The sequence below is a fragment of the Musca domestica genome, unplaced genomic scaffold (genome assembly GCF_030504385.1).
Source record: "Musca domestica strain aabys unplaced genomic scaffold, Musca_domestica.polishedcontigs.V.1.1 13, whole genome shotgun sequence".
Taxonomy (NCBI): Eukaryota; Metazoa; Arthropoda; class Insecta; order Diptera; family Muscidae; genus Musca; species Musca domestica.
The window spans coordinates 6,309,493-6,322,184 of NW_026712172.1; the positions used below are offsets into that span (position 1 = coordinate 6,309,493).

At 34.9% G+C, this 12,692-nt stretch overlaps 1 protein-coding gene across 2 annotated transcripts; it reads right to left on the reverse strand.

Moving 5' to 3' along the window:
* Positions 1–9,448: 9,448 nt before the first annotated feature.
* On the reverse strand, positions 9,449–12,291 carry LOC131800754 (uncharacterized). Of its 2 annotated transcripts, XM_059118439.1 has the most exons (7): positions 11,609–12,291; positions 11,415–11,536; positions 11,217–11,357; positions 10,945–11,157; positions 10,523–10,873; positions 10,310–10,469; positions 9,449–10,243 (listed from the first exon to the last, which is right to left on the reverse strand). In XM_059118439.1, exons 1-7 carry the CDS (start codon positions 11,910–11,912, stop codon positions 9,771–9,773), a joined length of 1,764 nt encoding a protein of 587 aa, XP_058974422.1. In that variant the 5' UTR covers positions 11,913–12,291; the 3' UTR covers positions 9,449–9,770. The 2 variants fall into 2 exon arrangements, with proteins under 2 accessions (XP_058974422.1, XP_058974423.1); XM_059118440.1 differs by having other exon boundaries at positions 9,449–10,469.
* Between the last annotated feature and the right edge of the window lie 401 nt (positions 12,292–12,692).

The window sequence follows — 12,692 nt, forward strand, 5'->3', positions numbered from 1 at the left end:
TTGTTGTTCGTTTGTAATGGAATCAGTTGAGAACGGCTGGACCGGTTTGAAGATGCAATGTTATATGCGTACTATACAAAATAGAGGAGCGAATTGAAAATTTAGTAAGAAAAGGATTCATATCATCGTAAAATTCTTTTGAACCCTTAAACGAACCCGTAACCTCAAATCACAGGTAACGTCATAGAGGCGACTATGTGCTATCGTCACTAATTGCACTGCGCCGCAGCCAATCATGAGGTTGGGAAATTTTTTTGGTTGGTAGATAAAAATCCCAAAAGAGGGGGTTCCGGGGTCAAACTTTTTTAAGGTCCATTTTATATACCTTAACCATACACAAAGGACCTCAAATATTTTTCTGTATTCTCCGCAAAAGGTAAGATAGAGTTTTAAATTTGATGCAGTCCTATGGGTTACATAAGGAATTATTTGTACAAAATATGTTTCAGGTTGGTCTACATTGCGATATAGCCCCTTTTTATACCCTCCACCATACATAGTATGGAGGGTATATTAAGTTCGTCATTCCGTTTGTAACTCATCGAAATAATCATTTTAGACCCAACAAAGTATATATATTCTTGATCAGCGTAAAATTCTAAGACGATTTAGCCCTCTCCGTCCGTCTGTTGTAATCACGCTACAGTCTAAACGAATTAAGATAGGAAGCTAAAATCTTGCACAGATCCCTCTTTTGTCTGCAGGCAGGTCAAGTTCGAAGATGGGCTATATCGGTCCACGATATCGTATAGCCCCCATATAACGGTACCCGAATACCGAATTTTGATGATTTTAGCCACATTTTTCAACGGAATTGTCTGAAAATCAACATAAGGAATACCTTGTGGGTACTTTATACCTCGGAAGAGAATTATCTTTATAGTTCCAAGATAACGTAAAGCCCCCATATAACGGTACCCTCCGATATTCGGTATTTTGATGATTTTAGCCACATTTTCAACGGATTTGCCTGAAATTCCACACGAGGAGTTCATTGTGGGTATTTTATACCTCGGAAGAGAATTATCTATATAGGTCCAGGATATCGTATAGCCCCCATATAACGGTATCCCCCGATATTCGGTATATTGATGATTTCAGCCACATTTTTCAACGGAATTGTCTGAAATTCCACACGAGGAGTTCATCGTGAGTACTTTATACCCTGACAGAGAATTCTCTATATAGGTTAACGATATCGCATATCCCCCATATAACGGTATCCCCGATATTCGGTATTTTGATGATTTTAGCCATATTTTCCTATGGTATTGTCTGAAAATCCACACAAGAAGTTCTTTGTGAGCACTTTAACCCCTGAAAGGTAATTGTCTATATAAGTTCCCATATATCGGCACCTTCCGATATTTTAAAGATTTTAACTGAATTTTTAATGGATTTATTTTTTGAAAATTTTGTAATTCGTTCCAAATGTTTTTTACTTGTTAATTCCTTAAATGAATTTTAGAAAGAACAAAACATTCTTTCAAATAATTATAAGTATAGGACCAAGCTTTGGTATAACCATTATATGAAGACATCGGCTAATTTCTACTATTTACAGGGTCTTGGTCACAATTTCAATTAATTTTGGTTTCTAAGGGATAGAAGACTCTTCGGGGAAAATTTCAATATTTCGTATCGGTTTGAAATGTGTGTTTAGGGTAGAAAACCATCTTACATGGGACTATTGTAAACAGATGATGTATACAGTATACTGTTTAATATATGTGCTATATTATCTGGGTTTCCAACTCTCAAATTAAAACCTCTGGCTGAAAAATAGGATCAGATTTTTTGAAACACTACAAATCGCCCGGTACTCGAACGTATATTGACATTTTTGAAATGCATATTTATTTCACTTAGTCGAATCATCATTTATACTAAAAACTGTGCCACTTATGTGAGCCAGATCTGTGAATTATTATGCTTTTAAAACTATGCGTAAAAGACTAAAACTACAGACCGGCAACGCGGCCTGGGCCATCTACTTCAATATAGAAAGTCAAATTGAAAAAAGTCATGCGATATAAAATATGACAGGAAATATATATTAAAAAATTTTTTACGTTTCTGATGGCTTATTGTTAAGCATTTTTTTTTTTATACATTTCTGTCAACAAACCATGCCAGATTGATGAAAATTTTCACCATTTCGAGTTTCTATCGAAATTTATTGAGTTTTCCACAAAGATTTTTTTCATCTGAAAGGCATTATTGGACGTTGTAGAACAATTCCACACAATATTCCACATTTTGTATATAGATTTTTACTGGTTTTGGTATAGGAACAATGGACTAGGATTTGTTGAGTTTTTATATATTAAGTCTTTAAGGAGACGTCACGATCAAATGTTTCAATGTTTTCACAACATCTGGAATGTTTACTATCAAATTGCATATAGAAAAAAATTAGTAAAAAAAATTGGAGGATTATATAAAAATCTCTTGCTTTAATGCATTCCTCTTAGTATCTATTTATTCATGGCTCTTGTTTACATTTATGGCGACCTTTGAGAAGGTGAGATGATGCAACCAACTTCAGACTGCTTTCATTTCTAAGCCACTCGTCCGACACTGTTGAAATTTTTCCAGTGACCGCTCATTATATTGTTACAAGCGTACAAAAGCATTTTGCTGTGAATTGGAATGTAAGCGTTATAGTGTAATTTCTTTATATTTGGCTGGAAAACCACAAGTGGCTATCGTTAGAGCACTGCAGCATTTAAATGTGAAACAATTTTTTGTGTCTCGTGCCATGATTCTGTTACCGTGATACTGGTAGCGTAGCCCGATGTCAAGGAAGTGGACGGATGAAAACAGCAGCATCAGCAAAAAAATAGATGGAAAAGTAAAGAAGCGACTTGATCGAAACCGGCGTTGCAGTCGCCGAAAAATGGCCCGTGAGCTGAACATATTGCAATATTCCATTCGGCAAATTTTGAAAAATGATCTTGGGGTAAAGTCATTGAAATTCCAAAAAGTCCAAGAACTTCCACCGCAACAGAAAGAAAATGGACTGAAAAGAGCTAAAGAGTTGCTTCGCTTGGCCGAAAGTGGTGAACTGCTTAATTTAGTTTTCTCCGATGAGAAAACATTCGTTGTCCAGCGGTTTGTATGCAAACAAAATTATCGTGTTTACTCGCCAAAGAGGTCAGCCGAAAATGTGCACCTTCGGTTGGCCACCAGAACTCAACAGCCGGCCATGGTGATGATGTGGGCCGACATAACAGCCGATGATCGCTCTCCGCTCGTATAATTCGACAGTGGCATCAGAATAAATGCCGAATATTATCGCGAAAAAAATTTTTTGCTTTCATTGAATAAAATTAAAAAAAAATGTAAAAATTATGGCATTTGACTTTGTTCCATTTTTTTTTATTTCACCCTGTATATATGACACAAATTCCTCTGATCATAGTCACTGTTTATCCCACACCATACATCCTTGCATAAATAAATTTTAAGAATCATGAATTTCGTGTCGTGTCTGAGTGAAATAAAATAATTGCATTTCTCAAAAAGACAGGAATAAAAACAACGCTCAATTTTCACCACATTCTAAGTTGGCTTTTTTTTTGGCAACCAGTACCACCAACCATACATTTACAACATAATTTGGCCAATTTGTGTTGTTTCTGTAGCGACAGAAGCGTTTCTAGTTTCCCTGAGTTGGATGGTTCGTTGGCCCTGATGCCTTCTACGATACAAAATTAAAAATACACCAGCAACAACATTAAACTCCAACTTAACAACAACATCACAACAACGGCTGTGCTTGAAGTTGCCATCAAAAGTTGGTCCTTGAACGTGGGGCGAAATGGGGAAGGACGAATGTTAAGAGTCCATAGACCAGAGACAAAAACTTTGTCTGTATTTTTCATTTACTCGAGGTTGTTTTGCACAAAACGGCTTCCATGTTTATGTACAGCCGCAAGTATATCCTTATGTACAGAGTGTCTCACACAACTATATGACTATGTGTGTGTGTTTTTTATCCTACAACAAATTTCCACATAGCATCCTTTGTTTGGTTATGGTGGAGCTTTGTCTAAGTTGACTGCGTTACATGTTACCGTTCTGTGGTCTGATGTTTGCGGGTGGCGGTGGTGTCAAATGTTGAAAACGTTGGCAGGTTGCTTAATTGGTGTGTACCGTCGTAGTGATAATTTTATTAATGACATTAAGAATTTTGTATTTTGTTGTCGTTGTTGTTTGGTTGGCTTGGTTTCTCTTCCGTAAATGAATATACCACAAGGATATAATGTCTTATGTTTGCCCTGCTGATGTTGTCCTTGTAAGTTACATCAGAAAATAAGCATACCTTGATGTTGTTTTTGAAAGTTTGTGTGTAAAATATGTACATATATGCGTAAAATATATATAAGATACATAAGTTGCACTTTGTTTCTGTGGTTTTCAAATAAAAACGAAATATTAAATTGAGAGCAGTAATAAGATTTTTTGTCAAGTAACTATTTGTATGCTAATTACACTGTGCAAATCTGTGGGGATAAAAATCCCAAAAGAGTTTTGGGTTCCCAGATCGAACTTTTATATATATATATATATATATATATATATATATATATATATATATATATATATATATATATATATATATATATATATATATATATATATATATATATCATTAGCCAAAGGGTCTCACATATTTTGCTAGATACTTCGCAAAATTTAAGATAGAACTGCGAAATGTGATGCAGGCCTTTTGGGTTACATGTACAATAATTTGTACACAATAGTCCAACGGATTGGTATCTGGAGATGTTGATGGCCATTTTGCGCTGGAAATGAAGCGAGGAACCTCATTTTGTAACCATTCTTGGGTGGCGCGTGCTGAGTGCGATGGTGCTGAGTCCTGTTGGAATGTCCAAGTCTGCGGCCAAAATGTTTGCGTGCCCAAGCCTTTAATACACCCTCCAGAATATTTTCGCGATAATATTTGGCATTTATTCTGATGCCACGGTCGATTAATACAAGCAGAGAGCTACCATCGGCTGTTATGGAGGCCCACATCATCAACATGGCCGGCGCTTGAGTTGTGCTGGCCAACCGAAGGTGCACATTTTCAGCTGACCTCTTTGGCAAGTAAACACGATCATTTAGTTTGTTTACGAACTGCTGGACAAAGAATGTTTTCTCATCGGAGAAAGATGTAAACAATATAATGAGCTGTCAATGGAATAATTTTAATAGCTGTCGGACGAGTGGCTTGGAAATGACAGCAGTCTGAAGAAGATGGTTGCAGTTTTTTCATCATACCCTGTATTTAAACCGATTTTCACCAAATGTGAAGTATTTGCCTCTAGGCTGAATTCTGTCGGATGCACCGAAATAGTTGGACGAATATTAAACATGTGGTGCAAAATAAACTGAAATCGGACGAAAATCTGTGTGGGAGCTATTTCTAAATTTGGACCGATTCTCACCAAATTGCATCGTAATCGGACAATAAATGCGACCTGTACTTTGTTTACAAAAATACATGCACAGACGGACAACCATGAATCGACTCAAAATGTGATTCTACGATGATCATCAATAGGAACTATGGGTCTATTTCGTTTACTTCTGCATGTTACAAACAAATGCACAAAGACATAATATCCTGAATCACAGTCTGGCAATCGTATAAGAAATCACTCGGTTTGCCAACAGATATATACCCTCAGCATTTAAGCATTTACGTATGTATTGAACGTTGAGATGGCAACTTCTAGTTGGCTGCTCACCGCGATCCATTGTTCAAATCCCACCCAGGCTCAGAAGATCATGTATATTTCCCATTCGAATCGAGCAAACGATTGGAAATTTGAAGCGAAATCTTAAACAAATGATCTTCGCCCTAACAAGGCAAAACTCAAAAATTGTAAATTATTTTCTTTGAACATTTTGATCGTTTGAGGAAAAGAATGCTCCGATATTTCCCATCTTCGAACTCGATCTCAGTTTGATAAAAATATTATGATGTATAAAGTTTGAACAAAATCGGATACTCCCTTCTAGAGTTATCGATTTCGATATCGAAACCGATTTCGTCCAACGAGTCCTAGGGTCTAAGACCACTCCGAGGATGGCATTCATTACCTCCATCGGTGACTGCATTAGTGAATTCATACTAATGCAGATCACAATGGTGCCGCATTGCTACACTCAAACCTAGCTATCGTTTTATAAGAGGTCAACGAGGTTTCTCATACGCTCCCAAAGTGCTGCCGTCTATCGCCTTTAGGACCTTGTTTCTACTTTTCAATTTATCGCAGACAGCTGTGGCTTACGCGAACGTCTTGAACTTGCTGTCAAATGTGACTCCAAGATTTTGATGTAGTCAGTGATCGGAATTATGTGCCCTTCGACCTGCACATTCAGCTGTGTTCTCATTTCCGCATTCCATGTGTATTCTCATTTCCGCAATCCGTTGATTTTGTGGCGGATATTTTCATATTCCTCGCATGGAAGAGCCGAGTAGCTCCGTAAGATAGACACACCTGCCATCAACGACAGGAAGCAATGATCGTAAAGTCATCCCTGCCGTCTTTAGGGCACAGAATTTCGGAGAGGTTAAACAGTACCGAAAATATCGCCGCATCTTGGGGACCTTCCTACTTCACTTTAAGAGGCTTGGACTTCTTGTTCTAGAATTCTACGTACGACTGGAGTCGGCACATATAATGTTTCAACGACGGCCGAATGGCAGTATTCTCAAAGTCCTCCAACAACGTGGCATGATTGACCGTATCAAAGGCCCTTGATAAGTGTATATGAGCACAGTGTGGCCCGTTTGTAGCCCCTAAAATATATATTTTAGACCTCACAAAGTATATATATATATATATATATATATATATATATATATATATATATATATATATATATATATACACCCAGAGAAAAAATGACAACATCCGTGTATGAAATGACCACATCCGTGTATGATAGTGTATCAACCACGTTTGGTGTCAAAATGAGCACGCTGTTGTCATTTTGACACCGAGATTTTGGCAACGATTTCAACAACAGATGTGCATGAAATGAGCACATACGTGGTCATTTCGAGCACGCCCCGTTGTCAGATTGTCAACGCTTCGTTGTCAGATCGTCAACGCTTCGTTGTCAGATTGTCAACGCTCCGTTGTCGGATTGTCAACGCCCGTTGTCAGATTGAAATCAATGGTGGTCATTTTTTGATATCCGTTCCTTTTCCATTTTATACCCTTAGTAGAAGAAACGACATTTTTTGAAAAGTATTTTATTGAACGAAACCAATTACATAAATTCAATATAAATACATATTTGATTTAACAAAACAATTCGAATTACATATATTCAATGTATAGAAACAAATTAAATTAACTTAAATCTGAAATAAACTTTTCCATTATTCATAGGATATAAGTGAAATGGGTAAGTAATAAAATCTAAAATTGGTATTAAAAAAATTGTATCCTCATTCAGAGAACCAACTTCATACGATTGTAAATGGTAATCAAAGTTTTTAACTTTTACTTGGTTACATAAAATGTAAACATTTTCATTTTCAATTATTAAATGTTTAATTTTGAAAAGTTCAATTGCGGCATTATTTGTTGCTAAATAATAGTTTTTTTTATACCTAGTTCCCTTAAAAAAAATGTCATCAGACACTTTGCAATTTTGGTAATTTAAAACTGGCTTACTTTTTTGTAACAATATTCCTCTTTTGCCAAATCTTCGATGGTATGCGTATTAATGATAACATTTGGTTCTAAGTTATCTTCGTGTTTTAATAAAAAATTGGAAAATTTCAATCCAGACTTAATAGATAATGAACGACAGGGATTTACTCTTGATGTAGTATTTCCTAAATAGGCTTTTGCTTCCTTGTGTTTAGCTTCGAATCTCATGCTCCAGAGATATTTAAGGGGACCACATTTTCGGATAGCTGTGGGATAGTGGACAAGAAAGTGGTGTTTCGGTTTTAACGAACCGTATAATGTTATATAAAGTGAATGGTGATCTCTAATTAATTCTTCCAATTTTATTAAATCGTCTTCTATATAACTTGGTCTTAAAAGTAAATCGATTATTTGTAATAATATTATAAAAACTTTCCAGTGATCGTTGGAGAAAGGAATTAAATCGCCTACCATTAAAGGTAAAAAATTAGTAAAACACATAGTTTCACTAGCTGTCATTTTTAAGTTATAGTTTTTCAATCTACATAAATCTAGTGGTCCAGATTTATTTCCCACTTCAATTTCTCCAAATTGGAATAAAGATTTTCTGCTGTTAATACAATCTAACGTAACAATATTTTCTTGAATCAGCCCGAGAATTACATTAGACATATCGTAGACACATATGCCCTCGAAAATGTCATGCATAATATCAAAACAAAAATTTTCAGTGACGTTAAAATTTGGTAAAGATTCGAAGATACACTTGTTTTTAATACCTGTTTCTTGAAAATTATTTTCCAATACATTTGAGTTGTAATTCTCTTGGTTTCTTAAACTATCTAAATGCTGAATTGCGTCGAATTGCATTTGGGACTTTTTTCTTCTACATACCCGGCAAAATCTTTTAGAGTTAAATGATTGCACGTAGCCTAAAATACTATTAACTGCTAAATTATCTCCAATAATTACACCTAAATAAAATGCACCTTCTGAACACTTTGTTGAACACAAATTTCAACCCCTTCTTCTAGAATTTTTAACTCTTCTACAAGATTGTGAAATGAAACTTCATTTCCACGTTCTTTTAAATCCTTTGATGGTATAAACGCAGCAGTTAATATATAATCAAGTTTTGACAACAAGTGCTGTGGCATTGAAGGAAAGCTAATATAACAACCACATATGGAAAATGTATGGGTTCCAAGAGGATTATTAATTTGAAAATCATCCATGTAAAGGACATAGGGAATAACTAAATTGTACTGATATTTTAATAATTTAGTTTTATATAACTCACCGTTTGTAAAATTTTGTAAAACAGGTGAATTTAGGAATTTTTTGGAGTTTTCTAATGTCAAATCTAAGAGATTTGGAATTTTAAAAAGGGCACTTATCATGAATTTCAGTGGCATTATATAAATATTGGATAACTTTGGACCTAAACTGGGATTTCCGCTGATAACAATTTCCGAGACTTGATTGCTAATTACATAAACCTTTGGATCATCATAAAAGTTTAGTTCTTTTAAAATTTTTAAAAGTCTATATTCCGTTCTAGTTTCTTCGAAAGGATTTTTACAAAAGTTTAGTAAGTACCTTAAGTCTTCATAATTTGGATGATCAGTTATATATTTTTCAATTGTACATGAAATGGATGAAAGCAGAATTGAAACAGAATGTTGTATTTCTATAACATGATTTCTAGGCATATAGCTTTGACCATGTAATTGTAAAGACAGATATAAGGTTTTCTTTTTCAAAACATTTAAATCCTTTTCTATTGTATTGTTGTTAATAACAGTTTCACTGTTTGTATAATCATTTTCTTTTGATGATGACATTTCAACTGGCACATTAATGGCTTTAACCATTGGTGGAGCTTTTGTGTGATTCTTGTGAAGTTTTTCTAAATGAATTCTGAATGACGTAAATTTTGTAAATGTTTGCTTACAGTTGTCCTGAACGCATTGTACTTTTAAAAATTTAGTGGACATTAAATGGTCTGTTTTCAAATGAGCTATTAAAAGATTTGCCTTATCAAAATGCTTACGGCAACGAAAGCAAATATACATTTTGAATTGTACTTTAATTATTGTTGCAGAAATTAATAAGTGAAGTCAAATTAACTGATTTTATATCATATACAGTATTAATTTCATAAAAATATTTTTGGATAAAAATCCATGGAATTTGGCAGGCATTTGGATATTTTAAAGAAAGTGCATGAAAAATTTTAAAACATGTATCTAAACATTCGAGGAACGATTGAAATTTTAACAAATTGTGGTTAAAAAAAACATAAAAACCTTTTATATTGAAATCGGACAAACCCTCCACAATTATAAATGGCTGTATAGTTAATCCAGCATTGTAATACTTTTCAGTGACTGTATCAATTTGCCTTTTATAATCGTTAATTGTCGGTAGTCGCAGTACGAAACTTTCCTGCGAATCAGCTATTGTTACTTTTTTTCGTAATTTACCGTTTCCACATTTAAACCTAGCAGGTGATGGTAAAACTGAATTCAACAGTATTGCGTATATATAATCTTGAGCATCTGCAACCGAAATATAAAATAAATATTACTTTTAATGTTTATGATAAATCAGGAATTAAAATTTACCTATGCTGCTTGCCGTCAAAACATTTGCGAAGAGTTGTTTGCAATGTTCGTTATGAATATTTTTCCCATAATAATTGTAAATTTTTTTCTTAAATTGGTCCCATTTAGAAAGTAGAAGATTGCCTTTCTGTGGATACATAATATCGAAATCAATGTTGACCTAAAACGAAACATTAGTATCCATATACAAATAAATAGCTCATGGCTACTTACCAATTCTGAAGCTCTTGCATCGGACAACTTCGTCCATTCAAGGAGAAATGTATGGCTACTTAAATTTTTTATATCTCTTTGCCGTATGTTAAAAGATCTTTTCCATTTTTCGCAGATCGATCCCCAATCATTACATTCTCTTAGTAAGGAAGCTTTCAATGAATTTTCAACTGATTCATCAATTTCGGGAACATCTTTGTTACAAAAATTAGGAGATGTGTGAGTTGCTGCTTTGCTTGTGCTAGGCTCGGAAATCAAAAGCTTTATTCTTTTGGACTTCTTGTTTCTATACTTGGCATAAAGTTTTCCGCTTGCGTTGTTCTTTCCTTTTCTTGAAATGTAATAATAATCCTAAAAATAAAGACATATTATAAGTTAAGAAACTACATAATCAGATACGTTGTTTATATTGTTAATCTTACCCTCATTTCGTTTTCAAGAGGAAAAACGGAACAAATTTCATCCAATATGCGCATATAGTCTTGAGTGTAAAGAGTAACATTGTTGGTTAAAATATCTTCAATAATTATATTAATTATATCATCTCTTTGCTCGTCACTTAATTTCTTATTAACGCTACTACATTCAAGCGCTAGTTTCCCCTTCGAGGTATGTGTTAACAATTCCGTTAGATCCTATATTAAATAAAAAAACTACATTAACTATGCTTACACAAATATTACTCTTACCTTACCTCTGACAAAATTCCTTTGGCTTTTGAGCAGTTCGAACCTGTAGTGTCGGGAGTACCAGGAGTACTTGCAGGTGTCTCGTTGCGTTTCCACCATTCACCTATTTTAGATGGAACTGACATAGTTTCGTCATCAATCCCGAGCTATTGTTATGACAATATTAATACTGAGTTCAACTCTGTAAAACAAATAATACGTACCTTTCGTTTTTTCCAAGCAAAGAGCTTTTCTCTGAATTCAACACGCAGTCCCAATGGTGGCACTGCTTCCTTTAAATCTTCTTTTTTCAAGTACTGCAAGCTGCGAAATGTTACATGTGATGCTAAAAGAACAAAAAAGAAAATTCTTTGTTAATTACACTGATTAACTGAAAAATTCATTTTTATTTACTTACCTTTTAATTGTTCAAAAAGCGACTCCATATTTATTCCTTTTAAGAACTCCCTTAACATATAATCGTCCTCATTGTTTTCCGCATCTTGACTGCTGCAATGGTTTGTATCGCGAACCACAACAATATTGCCATCGATTTCTAACAACTCACCAATGATATTTTGAGGATCTTGCGAATTATTATTCATTTTCAATAAATTTTTTGCACAATGCGTCCTTTCTCTTTCAATAACACGGAAAAAAATGGTAAATATGCAGCCGATTGCACACGAGTAAAAAAATGACAACGGTGGTGCATGATTCATACACGGTAGTTGCTAAAATGGCAACGATCGTGTACGATTCATGCACGTCGGTGTACAAAGTAACAACGGTGGTGCATCATTATGCAGGTGGTGGTGCATAATTCATACACGACCGGTGTCATATTGACAACGACCGTGTGTGAATCATGCACCACCGTTGTCATTTTTTACTCGTGTGTAATCGGCTGCAATTACCAATATTACAAATGGACAAATTAAGCACGGCTGTTGTTGGTACCGAAAGTTGACCACGTCTCGGTGTCAATTTGAGCACGTTCGTGCACAATTCACCAACAGCCGTTGTTGAAAAATATAACAACGGGTCGTTGCGAAAATGACAACATACGTGCTTGATTTCGCAACGGGATTTTTCCCTCAGTGTATATATATATATATATATATATGTTTGATCAGAATAAAATCTATGTCGATTTAGCGATCTCCGTCAATCTATCTATCCGTCCGGGGAAATCACTCTAGCTTCCGAACAAAAGTGGGTTACTAAAATTCTACTCAACTGTAGGAAAGTGTTTATGGATCTTCCTATCTCGCCGAGCTGTGTCGATCCGTCCGTCTGTCCATGTTAATTTGTAATCACTCTACAGGTCGCAATTATGGCCCGATCTTCACGAAATTTAGAATGGAGGTGGACCTAGGGTCAGAATAGAACCCTGTTTCTTTTGGAGATGTTCGGATAATATTTAGGGGTTAAAATGGACCAAAAACTGAAAAAATTCCTGATTTTGCAGTTGCTCTACAGTTCGCAATTATAGACCAATC

What these genes read in the sequence shown, in the direction of transcription:
- LOC131800754 (XM_059118439.1), bottom strand. Translation starts at nt 11,912, where the DNA reads ATGAATCATGCACCACCGTTGTCATTTTTTTACTCGTGTGCAATCGGC. An exon ending in GCTTTTTGAACAATTAAAAG is followed by an intron (nt 11,537 to 11,608) that starts GTAAGTAAATAA and finishes TTGTTCTTTTAG; the next exon opens with CATCACATGTAACATTTCGC. An exon ending in TTTGACGGCAAGCAGCATAG is followed by an intron (nt 10,244 to 10,309) that starts GTAAATTTTAAT and finishes TTTCGGTTGCAG; the next exon opens with ATGCTCAAGATTATATATAC.